The sequence below is a fragment of the Hippocampus zosterae genome, chromosome 10 (genome assembly GCF_025434085.1).
Source record: "Hippocampus zosterae strain Florida chromosome 10, ASM2543408v3, whole genome shotgun sequence".
Taxonomy (NCBI): Eukaryota; Metazoa; Chordata; class Actinopteri; order Syngnathiformes; family Syngnathidae; genus Hippocampus; species Hippocampus zosterae.
In genome coordinates, this window is record NC_067460.1 from 13260975 (window position 1) to 13274588 (window position 13614).

Consider the following 13614-nt stretch of genomic DNA (forward strand, 5'->3'; position numbering starts at 1 on the left):
TGAATTAAAATCTAAATGCATTGTCCTGTATCGCTTTTTCCGGGTTCCTGGCGGTGTCGTGTTTTCACGTGACGTGCATGTGCCCGATCACGTGATGGATCACTTGCCTCTTCTTTCACTTCCGTCAACTTTCCTCGGTGGATCCGAAACATGGCGGACATCGAGGAGGACCGGGGGCTTCTGGCGGCGGATGCCGGGGAAGAGGACTCTCTGCCCGGCGTAGAGGAGAGTGGCCATGTCGGCACACCGCTGCCCGCCATCTGCGATCCGGCGCACGTCTTGCACCGGGTCGTTGTCTTGGTTTTTATGTGTTTCCTCGGATTCGGTAAGCACGAAAAGGCGCCAACGTGGAGCGTCGGGGTTATTTAAAAACTCTTGTTTCCTGAAATACAACCTTCAGCTTCACCCAAGACTCGTGTCGTGTGAAAGGTTCCAATTGTGTGTTTTTGGGCTTATTTTATTCCAGGAAGCTACTTCTGTTATGACAACCCGGCTTCTCTTCAGACTGAAGTCCTTCAGGTATTTTTTTCCCATAAAGATACAACTGAATTTAAAAAAATCTACACACCCCTGTTTGTGACATAAAAACAAAGAGTGTAAGACAAATCATTTTTAATTTCTTATCCACCTATTGTGACCTATAACCTGTACAACTGTGTACTGTATGGATAGATGGGTAGGTAGTGTTTGTCTTTTCAAAAGAGGAAGTACAAATAAATAGTTGAGATAATGTGTCGTGTTTTGGCCAATCAGACCTTTTTCAGTTTATGGCCCAAAAGGTCAACCTTGGACCAAAACATGCTGACACTGACTGTTTTTTTGAAGTTATTGCTAGTGCCTTTCTGTTTGCAGCCATGTTGTCGGTGCAGGCAGTACACTTCAGTGAAGATTCTTTTGGTACTATGCAAGCTGCTTAAAAAAGCTATTTTATATTAAAAATAAATAAATTACATGTCTAGAGCAATTAATTCAAACTAATTGATCAAACCTATTAGTATCACAGGACTACAAATTACTTGTATTTAACTTAGAAAATGTATAAATAAAGCAATCTACTTGTGTTTTGTGAAGGATTTGAATTTGAACACGGCCAAGTTCATGCAGCTATATGCCTGGTACTCGTGGCCCAATGTCATCCTCTGCTTCTTTGGGGGATTCCTCATTGACAGAGTCTTTGGCATCAGGTAATATCAGCATTTAATAAGTTGGAGTTTTCAGCCACATGACTCCTAAATGTTTTTTTTTCCTTATTAGGCTGGGAACCATCATCTTTTCCCTGTTTGTTTGTATTGGACAGGTAGGTTTGTGTTATTTTCCAGCTTGTATTCTCAGGCAATATTTTGGGGAAGATTTTAATATGTTGTGTTGTTGCTTTCATCCATACAGCTCATATTTGCTACTGGAGCTTTGGTGAATCGTTTTTGGTTGATGGAAATTGGACGTTTTATATTTGGGTGAGGAAATGATCATTTATGTGTACTATACTGAAATAAAGATTTCTAAGGCTGAAAATAAAACGCAATTTAACGGAAAATAATGTACACAGAACATACTGTGACGACCCCTAATGGGATAAGCCGAAAGGAAAAGATGTGAAAAATAAATGATTTACCTTTTTTTTTTTAAACAACTGGTGTGAACATTTTAATTGAATTGTTGTTTAAGTATACTTTTTTTTCTTTGTTTATCGAAATGTCTAATGTTCAAACTCTGCATCATGTTACAGTGACTTAGCGTAAACCCTCGGCTTTGTTTTTGATGAACATGAAGGTTCACCACATTGCTGTTTGTCATAATGGTAGTACTTTGGGGAGCAAATTATTTTTTCAGGTGGTACTTTGTTGGATAGATTTTTTTTAAAGAAGGATACACTGCATATTTAGGTTTGTTGCTTTTAATTGGTACAAAGTGAGAGATGAATGCAGGCAATTATTTTCCTTAAAAGACTAATTTTATTGAATATATCAATCCTATACTGTGAAAATGCACATTGTTCCCACATAGATATATCTTTTTGATTATACTCTACTTAGCCTATGAAAGAACATTATTTTTGAATAACTATAGTTTATTATTACTAATCTTGTGGGGAGCTAATGATTTTTATATGCATATGCAATACTCTATAAAATGCTCCCAGGAAAGATGTACTTTAAATATAATGTATACATTTTTATAGAGTGGCTCAGAGTTTAAAGTGAGCTACGATTGTGATTATGATTTGCGATTTAGATGCTGTCCAAGTGGATGAAATGTATTTTTTTTATACTCTGTTGTTGTGGCTAGAATTGGAGGGGAGTCCCTGGCTGTGGCCCAAAACACGTATGCAGTCAACTGGTTTAAAGGGAAGGAGCTCAACCTGGTGTTTGGTCTTCAGCTGAGCATGGCTCGCTTGGTAAAACAAAACCAAAACAAAACAAAATACTTCTGCTCAAGTTGTGTTCAGAAGCAGCTCAATGTGTGAATGCATACACTCTCGTGATCTGCAGGGCAGCACGGTGAACATGAACATCATGGGCTGGGTATACAGCAAAGTGACTCTTCTGCTTGGTGCTCCGGGTCACACCACGCTAGGCTGCTCGTTCATGATAGGTAAAGTAACAAAATAACAAAATTCAGGCTTGGGTTTCATATCCCAAGAGTTACACAAGCCTTCAATGGGCCCTTGAAGAAATATCGGCTAACAGATCAGAAGGAGAACTGAAAGTGCAACAGGACATGTGAATGACACCAGTGAGAGGAACCCTCACTTGTACTTATTTTTAAAACATCAGCTTTTAGAAACAAGTGATCAAGGAGTTTCTCAGGCTCCTTTGTCAAATTTGTTGGTTTGTTCTTTGGGTTTGGTGACGTTATGTTGAGCAATTGTGGTGAAAATTGATTTCTATTGTTTCAAAACCCTTTTCAGACATAAAAAAAAAGGGAACCTGTTGAGTGCCAGCAAATTTTGAGCATTCTGACTGATCTTTCACATCTCACAGAATATTGTGTTTTATGACTATGCAAACAAAGCAACTTCAAAATGAAATATAACGCTCTCTATGGTCAAAACACACACCTGTGTTTGTGTGTGTGTGCGCGCGCGCACGTGACTCTATTTTGTGACACTTTTTATAAGATAAGAAAACATTTATTTGGCTCACAATGGAGAAATTCCCAATTTAAAGCAGCAAAACTGAAAGGGAGAAGTAGAACAACAAAAACTATGGAAGACTTAAAGTGACAAACCCTTTGATCAATCACAAGGTGCCTGTAAATCTTAAGATATCCGCCACGTTCACAATTGGCTACGTTGTTTTGATCCATGATAATCTCATCGAAATGTCAAGTTTGCTGCTGCTATCTAGCGGTGGGGTTCTGAAGCACACTCTTGTATGGAATTTCTGCTCGGAATGCAAGACAAAACAACAGCCCAAGTGACTGTTCGCGTCGACAAAAAACTCTTTAGTTAAGGCACTCATACCTCCGTCAGGGCTGGGCGGAGCAGAGAATTTTTGTCTGGGGTGTCCTACCCGCGTTTAGGAGGAGATTGTGTTTAGTGATGTCTGTTGCATGCACCACATTTACAGATCTGCACACTATTTGACAAGTGTGCTTCAGTGGCTTGGTGATGAACTGCTGCCTCCATGAGTTTAAAAAATAATTTGCGTCCTTTCCTGTCTTTGTGAGCGATATTTTTATATTTTTTATGGTTAGACCTTGCACAGTAATATCACAATTCCTGTCAAGATCTAAATTCAGCCCGAAATGTTTTCCATCAATATTTGCAACCATTCCCATATTTGAGTTTAATCCTGTTTTCTCTCCTCAGCTGCTGTAACCTGCATTTTCTCGCTAACCTGTGCTCTGGTCCTGGCATTCCTCGACAAAAGAGCAGAGAAAATACTCCAGAAGGAGCAGGGGAAAACTGGTAAAGCATTCTGACTTTGGCTAATAAATGACTCCTTTGACCCCCAGTGTTAAAAGCTTCAGACTACAAGTTGCTATTTCATCATCCGCTTTTAGTTACAATATTTCTGACTTGAATGAATGTGTGCTGTATAAAAAAACAAACACTGCTGTAATGTAATTAGATGGCTTTAAAAAAAATAGTCTCTGCTTCAATGCATGTTTGTATCTTGACTGTCAGGTGAGGTAATTCAACTGACGGATGTGAAAGACTTCCCCTTGCCCCTGTGGATCATCTTCATCATTTGTGTCTGCTACTATGTGGCCATCTTCCCTTTTATTGGACTGGGACAGTGAGTATTACACCCCCTCACTCAACCAGGAATCACTTCAAACACTTTTATTTATTTATTTGTCCTCCCAGAATTTACAGAAATTGGTCTCAAGTCAATGGGGCTGCAAATTAATGGTCTCTATATTTGGGAACTCTGTATTTGGGAATCAGTAAGCACCAGTCCACATAAAAAACAAAACAAAATAAACAAGTTGCCGCGATGGCAACAAGCTAGGAGGAATGGGTCCGCAACAGACAGAGCACATCCGAATTTTGGAAGTATTGCATTCTTAAACCTAAAAAATAAATTGGAGTGCAGTCGGTTTGCCACAAAGTTGTTCTTATAATTTCCACTTTTCTCTTGCTAATAGGAGAGCTGTGAGCTTGTCTGAGGAAATGTGCATCTGAATTTTGAATGAGACCATTTTATGTCTCATTAGAGTTGTTGTTAAGTTTACCGATGCTGTAACGCCGCAGATAATTTACAATAATAGTTGCTTATGGGGAGCACTGAGCATCGTAGGCATCTCCTGAAAACATATTTATTGTCCTTGAGTGAATGAGAAAGAGAATTCAACTCCTAAACAAGACGTCCTTATGTTTGAAGGCCACGCTGGGAGTATAATAGAGGGCCTTGTCAGATACACACAATGTCCATGTCTGCAGTCAGATTTTGTGGCAGGATGTTGCATGACTATCAAGCCACAGAGGGGTGGCAGTGAGCGTCGGAAACGAAAGTGGTTTTGAAAATGGGTCGACGGTGAGACAAATCAATTGATGTCGTCACAACTTGAAAGACGGTCTCAAATCATTTAGCGACTGATGTAGCTTCTTCACTCCACTGTACTGTGCTCCCAAAGCAAGTCGTCATTTAGTTGTTGTACAAATGGGAGGCAAAATGATGGATGCCAGAGGGAAAGCCGCGTATGTTGTAAGTGCAAATGCTGAGCAACGAGGTCATGTTGCCTCCTTTTTCCTCCAGGGTCTTTTTCATCGAGAAGTTTGACTTTTCCCCTGCTGAAGCGAGAGCTGTCAACAGGTAATTCACATTAGACAATGTTTGCACCTAACCATATTTCATTTGCACATGCACAATTTTTCTGATTGTACAGTTTCTTCCTCCCTACAAATATTTTTTTCTTTCTATTTACTGTGTCTATAAACAGTCGACATAGCCCTGTACCTATAGCAGGTTTTGTGATCCCCATTTATAACAGGGTGTGCACATTTTGGCACTCGAATGACCTCAGTTGTTTATTTTTTTTCAACTCATTTCCTTGTACCCTTCCGACTCCTGAATCCCTCAGCATCGTTTACATCATCTCGGCGCCGGCGTCTCCCGTTTTGGGCTTTGTGGTGGACAAGATTGGGAGGAATGTGATTTGGGTGATGTGCGCTGTGTGCACCACGCTGGCCTCTCACATGATGCTGGCCTTTACCTTCTGGACCCCCTGGATTGGCATGGTAACCTGTGAAATGTTTTGAACGCAAATGTGTTTTTTCACGCGGTAATGGACCAATGGAAATTATATTATATATATATATATATATATATATATATATATATATATATATATATATACATTTTTTTTTTTTACAGTATCAATTAAAAAAAAATTGACTCCCCTCTGCCGTAACAAATGCAGTTTTATTCAATAACATGATACATATTTTATCTCAAACATTATTTACAGCATTCAGTGTATAATCTCGCACCCGTGTGTCTTCCAGTCACTGCTGGGGTTGTCCTACTCCCTCTTGGCATGCGCACTTTGGCCAATGGTGGCCTTTGTGGTACCTGAGCACCAGCTGGGAACAGCTTATGGCTTGTAGGAACCCATCTACTTAATTTCTCTCTAATGAACTCTTGCTGATTGTGTTTCATTAATGGTAATGTTCCTCCCTATAGCATGCAGTCTGTCCAAAACCTTGGATTAGCTCTCATCGCCATGGCAGCAGGAGCCATCCTCGACAGCAGAGGATACCTATTTCTCCAAGTCTTTTTCTGTTCCTGCATCTGCAGTCAGTCTCTTTTCTATTTTTCCGTTATGAAAACCTTTTGTTCATGATTGACAGCCTTTTCCACATTTGTGCTCTCTTGTCTTGCAGTTGCACTGGTGGCGGTGGTGATGCTTTACTTTGTGGATTATCTAAGAGGTAAGAGAATATTTTAACCGTGGTAGTGAAGCACGCCTTTCTATCCCCCGGCCTTAATCACTTCCCTCCTGTTTCTCTCCCTCCAGGAGGTGATTTGAACCGGTCAGCTGCAGCCAGAGCCAAACTCCTGAAAGAAGCTACTTCAGAAGCTGAGTGAGTAGCAGCTGCTCTTCACCCGCTGCTGTTGCTTTTCCGCCCACTCACAGGCGTCTTATAAACGTAATGAACAACCCACTCATCTAAGCAAGTGGCACACATATTTTTGCCTCTTCTGAGAATTGCTTACCCAGAGCTGAATCGACTGTTTACTTTCCTGGCATGTCTACCCTCACCAGCCACTTTATTAGGTTCACCCGTGCAATGAGATCTTAACCCTATATGTGGGAGATCACGCGACTAAATCCGATAAACACATTTCTGTGTATGTTGTAATAGTGAGCAAGACAACGTTTTGACGTGATTGTTTGAAGCCAAACTGGTGGGGGAAAAACATTTACATGATTTATTTTTCCAAATACGATATGATATATGTAAACACAAATTCAGCCTGCACATACTATGCAGTGACATTTTGTGGTTAAAAGAAAAAAAGAAATTGGAGACAAGTTGCCCCGAGTGCTGTTGCTTTGCTAAATGCGGACATGGATTGCACATATACAGGACTGAATAATCTTTACAAAGCTGGCATTACCCACTCATGTAAAGTTTCCCTCAGATAAAGGTAACCAAAATATTAGAACGGCCACCGAATGTGGTGTTTTGTAGTTATCCACTACCGTATTTTCCGCACTAAAAGGCACACCTAAAAATCTTCCATTTTCTTAAAAGCTCACAGCGTGCCTTAAAATCTGATGTGCCTTGTGTGTGATCATTACGATAATATGTCAACCCTAAAATGGCTCCTTGCTAGAAATATGCTTACAACACACAGTTCAAACTTAAGGCGATCGGTTACGCAGTTGAACACGGAAATAGAGCAGCGGCAAGAGAGTTCAATGTTAAGTCAATGTTATAACTTGCTGTTGGCTAAGTGAACTGTCTTGCTTTATTAAATATGTTTTACTGACACCTGATCGTCGCTATATAAATCAGGGTGTAGTGTCGTGTTCTTTTGGCATTTTTTGAGTGTAGCGCCATCTAGTGGATGCGTCTGATATATGAAAATAATTACAAAGTATGCCATTCATTGAAGGTGCGCCTCATCATCCAGTGCACCTTTTAGTGTGGAAAATATGGTACAGTATTGTTAAATATCGTTGTCAGGCAGCACCTACCCAAGCACATAAAGACTCATTCAGAAGTCTGGAGACTTTTAACTTGCTAAAATGCAATATTTTCATTCATGCCAATGCAGTGGTTTTCAACCATGTTTCAGGTACCGAACCCAACCAGTTCACAAGCACATACACCCAACCCTTCATGAGTGAAAAATAAAAAAAAATGATTTTTTACAAATTCAAGACATTAGAAAATAAATGTATTAAACACAGGAGCAAAAGTAAATAACATTTCAAGACATAAGTATTTTTTTAAATTTAATTGTATGGCAGAAGCGCCGTCGAACCCGACCGATTCACCGAACCACTAGGGTTCAATTGAACCCAGGTTAAGACCTACTGTTCAAATGAAACTACTGTGATAATGGAAGTAAACCCTGGTGTTCTGGTCATAAAGTAATTTAAGAGGTTTTAATTAAATGATAACAAAGTCCCATGCAATTTCTTATGACTAACAATGGTAAGATCTGGAGGACTGACTGAAAAATTAAACTATAAATTCATGTTTTTAATAGGAGATCAACAATGCTTCAGTCATTTCCCTTTTTAAAAAGCGGTCGCTGAGACAATCAGACTCATGACAATGTTAGTCATGTCAGAAGAAAGCTTTCAGCACTTGGCGCTTGTTCATGTAACATGACACGAGTCGTTTTAGTGGGTCAAATAAGTTTATAATTGATGTCCACCACCATCTGTCTGAGTAATGTGCCCCCAATGCTGTAATTGCTCTCTTCCAGATGATGATGATGAGGGATTGCACACGGTCCTGGGCGTACAGAGGCAGAAGGCCGTACTGTCCACCCCTCAGCTGTCAGTCAATGAGCCGTGGGGTCAGGACTGCGGGACTTGTGACTCACTACTGCCATCAACTGAGTATCTGGATGTAATGTTGTTTTTTTTTGGGGGGGGGGCTTCTATTGAAGAAGGAATTGAACATTTGAAAGCTTTTTCAGTCTTGGAATGGAGAGGAGCTTTGCAACCCAAGATATGTAATTACCTTATCCTGTGAAGAGTCCTTTTTTTAAAGTGGATTTATATATATGAGGATCCTGGATTCTCTCCAAGGGACCAGAGGGACTTGATATTTTAATCATACGCACTACAAAATGGTAATCGTGGCTGTTTTAAAGGGGCATTGCTCTTTAATTGAAGTCTTAGTCGTCATGTAATTATGTTATCTGCTCCTCACTGGCTTTGGGGATTGATTCCTGTATATTTTTTTTTGCATTCATATTGTTGTATTTTGTATTTTTTTTAAAGTTTTATGAATGTGTCCTTTTGAGGACCGTTTATTCACTAAGTTCAAATAGTGAGCTGCATGAAAAATATGACTGATCTGTGTGGAAATGATTGATGCACTACAGCCAAGTAGTAGTGTGAAACGCTCTACAAACCACTTGAGCAATCATGGGTTGGTTTTGTGAAACCAAGTAAAATAATGAATTGAATAAACAGATTTCTGAACAACGCAGTCAATTTGTATATTGTTCTCCACAGGCAGTGTGTGAAGTTGTGTTTGTGGAGCTGCTGGAAGGCTTAATTGTGTTGTTGGTGTAGGAACACACGGCGGCCCAGTCAGCTGACAGAGGGCGACGTGGCGAGATTGTCACCTATGTCTGCATTTGGCTTGCGCAACTGCCATCTCTCCAGGTTTGGAGCACAGGTAACATGCACACAATCACTTCATAGACATTTAGTCGGTCATATGCAAAACAGTTTATTACAATTGAGGACCTTAAGTAGACGGCAATATTTTCTTCCAACTTTTTACTCAAGGTCTCGAAACGATTAATCGATTGTCATAATCATTGATTCATTTGACTTTTGATTCGATATCGATTAATCGTTGCACCTCTCATTTATACAATGTATGTTTACGACTTAAGAGGCATATTTGTTTCAGAAATTGCTCATTCGAGTTGAGGGGTTTGGCTGTAATTCATTAAATCTATAATGTGCTACTTCAGGTCTTGATTGTGAGCCAGAAGGATTGATTTTGATGCCCCGCTGATGTATTTGTTTATCCATCACCACCTCCACGGCTCCAAATGAGATCTTCTCCTGCTCTTTCCTCTCTGCTCTCTCAGCTGCCACACCACTGCTCCGGCCATCTGTCATCGCTTGCCCACAGGAGTGTTCTGAAGTGATGCCCTTCATTCGGCTGCACTCCTCTGGCACTTTAGCGATGTGACTCCAGACAAGTATGCAATGACAATAAGAAATGGGAGAACGAAAGAGCATGTTTACCGCCTTCTGAACTTGTAGACATTACGTTCGTAGCACCAAGCCACTTTCAACCTTCACACGGGTGATTGTTTTCCTTCTGAGTGGACACGTATTCTCCTTCCCCACCCCTCTGTTTGGTTTCAATTAATTTGTTTGGGACACAGAGCACAGAGGCTGTTGTGCTGCATTTTTTTTAAAACCAGTGCAACCTCACAGAACACAGTAACGCTCAATGCGGTGTCTCGAGACAAAATGTAGACCATCAAGACTCAAGTACAGAAGGCCCCAACTCTCATATTTCAGCGCAGAAATTGTTTTGTTCATTTATTTGAATCCACAACCTCGTGTAGTGTCCCGGCGCTCGGTGGTGCTACTCAGCACACTCGGCACTTTTATAGTCCATGAAATGGGTGCGTTGAATCACTTATCTCCTATGTGCTAAATAGGATGAATCAGACTTTTGTTGTTGATTATTCACTAGTAGAGATAAAATAAAACCGAGAGAAATAGCTTGTTAACAGTCCAGAGTTGTGACCTAAAGTTATTCTTGCACTCATCAGAAATGGGGATATAGGAGGAATGAATCAGTTGCTCTCCTCAAGGAATGAGCTACACTAATGTAGCCCTCAAGATTAGAAGTATTAGACACTAAAGCTGCATTTGCAGCAAAAGTTAAACCAACTTTTAGTTACTTGTACTCCCTGGAGTTTTCCTGTGGCCAGTTGAGTGTCCCCAAAGGTCCCAAAATTGCTGCAGTGCAATGCACCTTTTTCAGGGCCATTTATAAGTGTTCAAAAGTGTACTTTTAAAGGTACCACAAGAGAACCAAGACCCCAAAGTGACCGAGCTGGTCTCACTTGTCTTTCCTATGAGTGTTACTGCTTTTTCACACCAAAATAAAATCATTAGAGGTGTAAGGAGTTGTTGTTTCAACCATTAAAGGTGTTCCCATGACAGTTATAGAACTATATACGTGGGTTTTTTGGGGGGAGGGTGGGGGCGGGGGGTCTGTGTGCGATGCCCGAGACAAATTGGATTGACAGAATTGGAGAGGAAAAATCATGAGCCATTAAAAAGCTGTGTGTTATGTTTGAGTGAGTCTGATAATGTTCCCACATTGCCCCAAATGAAACAATGAGCACATGCACTAACTGACCTGTAGTGAAAAGGTAATGTGGTAGTTACCATGGAGTTGGTGGTGGCGGTGTGTGTGTGGGGGTGAGCGGGGGGTTAATTGTCCTGAGTCAAACACGTGTACACTGTACTTAAGTGGATGGAACCTCAGAGGTTGCGATTTCAGTTCCCTGAGCATTAAAAGCAAATATATTCAAATGCAAATCTTAAAGACCCACTAATGATTTTTTTGTTCAATGTATCAAAGGTCCAAGATTGGGGTCCAACTGATACAGATTTTTTGAGGCCGATGCCAATTTTTGACAGAAAAAAACCCCCATTCCCAATCAACGAGACGATTAATTAAAAGTAAGTATAATGTTAAACATCTTTCTATTCCCTTTCTTAGCATCTCGGTTGTCTTCAAAGGGTGAGTGATTTTACTCTATTTTACTTCTACTACACAATTGTTAACTTTTCGTCACATTTTTGCGGCATTTAGGAACAAAAAAAAACTTGTAGACTAATTAATTCCCTTTTTATGTGTAAATTAGACCAACTTGCAAGTCGGCAACGCAGAGTTTATTGTGATCAACTATGAAGAGTCCAATAGGTTTGAAAATCTAGTGTAACTGTTCCTTTAAATGGGAAAGTGATGAGGAAAGAACTTTAGAAGTTTAATTCAAAAGGTAGCTCAGCCATCACACATTTTGATTAGCTAAATTACAGCGAAGGAAAATCCACAATTCACCATCTGAAGAAATTTGAACATTATAGAATGAACAAACAATATTATTCTTAACATAGAAATGAAGTAGGAAGTGCCCTTAATTCTGAAATGTATTTTCCTCATGCTGAAATAACGCCTTCGACAAAATTCAAATTGACGGAGATTCATGGCTCATGTTTTTTTTTTTTAACTACCTGACCTGTTGCAGAATGTCATCTAAAGTGGATGTTTTCCCAATCTCAATTCATTCTGCAGAATTTTGGCATCCGTTTTTTTATTGGCTCGACTCACAATTTCTGCGCTTCTCTTCTGAATGTCAGGTGTTTCATTCATGACCCCGTGCACGTTCACCCCCCACTTTTTTTTGGCGCATTTTCCAAAGCATGCAATTCCAACGCGCACACTAATACATGCAGTGACACGTTGTATAAAAAAAAAAAGCGCACGCACACTCAGCATCCCATTGGCTGTGAGGACCACCCCCCACCCCTACCTCCTTCCACCACCAACATAACCCACCCACCCCCCTCCAAACCAAGTCAGGTCATCTCTCCGGCTGCTCCACTCTCCAAGTGTCCACTTGATCCGTGCGTGGCTGCAGAAAGAAGGGGAAACCGCGAGCGAGAAAAAGTGAAAGAGAGGGACAGCGCCATGCTGAGGAACTCCACGCACAGGTTGGTGTCACTCCGCCGCTTCCTATTGCGCCCCGCTCTGCGTGGATGCGATCACGCATCTGCGCGGTGAAAGCGGTAACTTGAGCGCTGTCCTTGCAGAGGCATGCATCCGGGGGAGGAGGCGAGGATGCGCGGCGGGAGTAGCGTGGCTCGGGAGCGGAGACACCTTGCTCTTCGCATCAATAACCAGGTGAGAGATTTCTTTTTTCCTCCCCCCTTTCTATTGGAGCGTCAGTCTCAGCGTGGGTTGGATTCATGCAACAGAAAATGTTTGTGTGGGTGGATCTTCTCCTTTTCCTCCTCACACACTCTCTCTCTCCAGCTCTGCGAATGGCACAAGCAATGATGTAATCCACTTTCTGGGCTTTTAATGGGAGCAGGAAGTTGATCAGACGACATGAGGCTCATTGATTAGAATAAAAAGCAGCAGAGATAGACGAAGTTGAGTGGAGCCATTTGCACAACATTATCAGGTCCTCTCGAAGCCAACATGCAACTTTAATTGCGGAGGATTTCGCCTCCCTGTTGCTCAAATGGATGGATTCAGTTTGCTTTTATCGGTATAGGCTGGCAGAGGTTTTTTTATTTATTTAAAATTTGCCATGGCAACACCTTTAATCCTTTTAAAGCTACTCCTTCATCCAGATTTTTGTTTTGGAACATTAAACCACACTGTTCTTAAAGTGCATCAGTGGATATAGGGGAGAAATCTTCCCTTCAAGGCACCAGTTTGTTTCTTTATATATTGAAAGGTATACTACACTGTTCTCAAAAGTTCAACGTGGTGCATTTTGGAGGTGTGCGCTACCCTAAAAGACACTGATTTTGTACTCCAGACACTGTTTCAACCTCAAAAACATTTGTCGAACATTTACACTGGAGCTCAATGTGACAATTCGGGTCCAGAAATTGACCTTTTTTTGTAATTAAGGACGGGATATACAGTATGTCATTCATTTATAGCATATCATAACATGTTGCCAACCTCTTAAAATAATGGCCTGAGTCACAGTTTGACAAAAAAAAATGTTCTCAGGATGCTGGCCACCTCTGCTAAAATCGGCTCCATCCTTCGTGAAACAGATCATTAAAGTTGAACCGAAAAGAAATGATTTAGGCATAAAGCATCATTATTATTTGATTCACCTTTTTCTTACTTTCTGAAAAAAAAAGACTTTTACAAGAGTTGACAATGTATCTATTGTTTTAGCCCCA

General features: G+C 40.7%; 2 protein-coding genes across 3 annotated transcripts in view; both read left to right on the plus strand.

The window, feature by feature from the left end:
- Nucleotides 1-111: 111 nt before the first annotated feature.
- mfsd1 (major facilitator superfamily domain containing 1) lies at nucleotides 112-10838 on the plus strand. Of its 2 annotated transcripts, XM_052078670.1 has the most exons (17): nucleotides 112-325; nucleotides 467-519; nucleotides 1072-1184; nucleotides 1255-1297; nucleotides 1387-1454; nucleotides 2287-2395; nucleotides 2490-2592; nucleotides 3812-3910; nucleotides 4130-4241; nucleotides 5205-5261; nucleotides 5530-5686; nucleotides 5954-6051; nucleotides 6132-6244; nucleotides 6332-6379; nucleotides 6466-6532; nucleotides 9214-9319; nucleotides 9744-10838. In XM_052078670.1, exons 1-17 carry the CDS (start codon nucleotides 151-153, stop codon nucleotides 9801-9803), a joined length of 1581 nt encoding a protein of 526 aa, XP_051934630.1. In that variant the 5' UTR covers nucleotides 112-150; the 3' UTR covers nucleotides 9804-10838. The 2 variants fall into 2 exon arrangements, with proteins under 2 accessions (XP_051934630.1, XP_051934629.1); XM_052078669.1 differs by lacking the exons at nucleotides 9214-9319; nucleotides 9744-10838 and adding an exon at nucleotides 8394-9095.
- Nucleotides 10839-12237: 1399 nt separating this feature from the next.
- Nucleotides 12238-13614, plus strand: part of schip1 (schwannomin interacting protein 1) — a 231140-nt gene continuing 229763 nt past the window's right edge. The window contains exons 1-2 of the mRNA XM_052078657.1: nucleotides 12238-12399; nucleotides 12499-12589. Coding sequence (XP_051934617.1) covers nucleotides 12377-12399; nucleotides 12499-12589 — 114 coding nt within the window. The 5' untranslated portion in view covers nucleotides 12238-12376. The remainder of the gene's footprint in view (nucleotides 12400-12498; nucleotides 12590-13614) is intronic.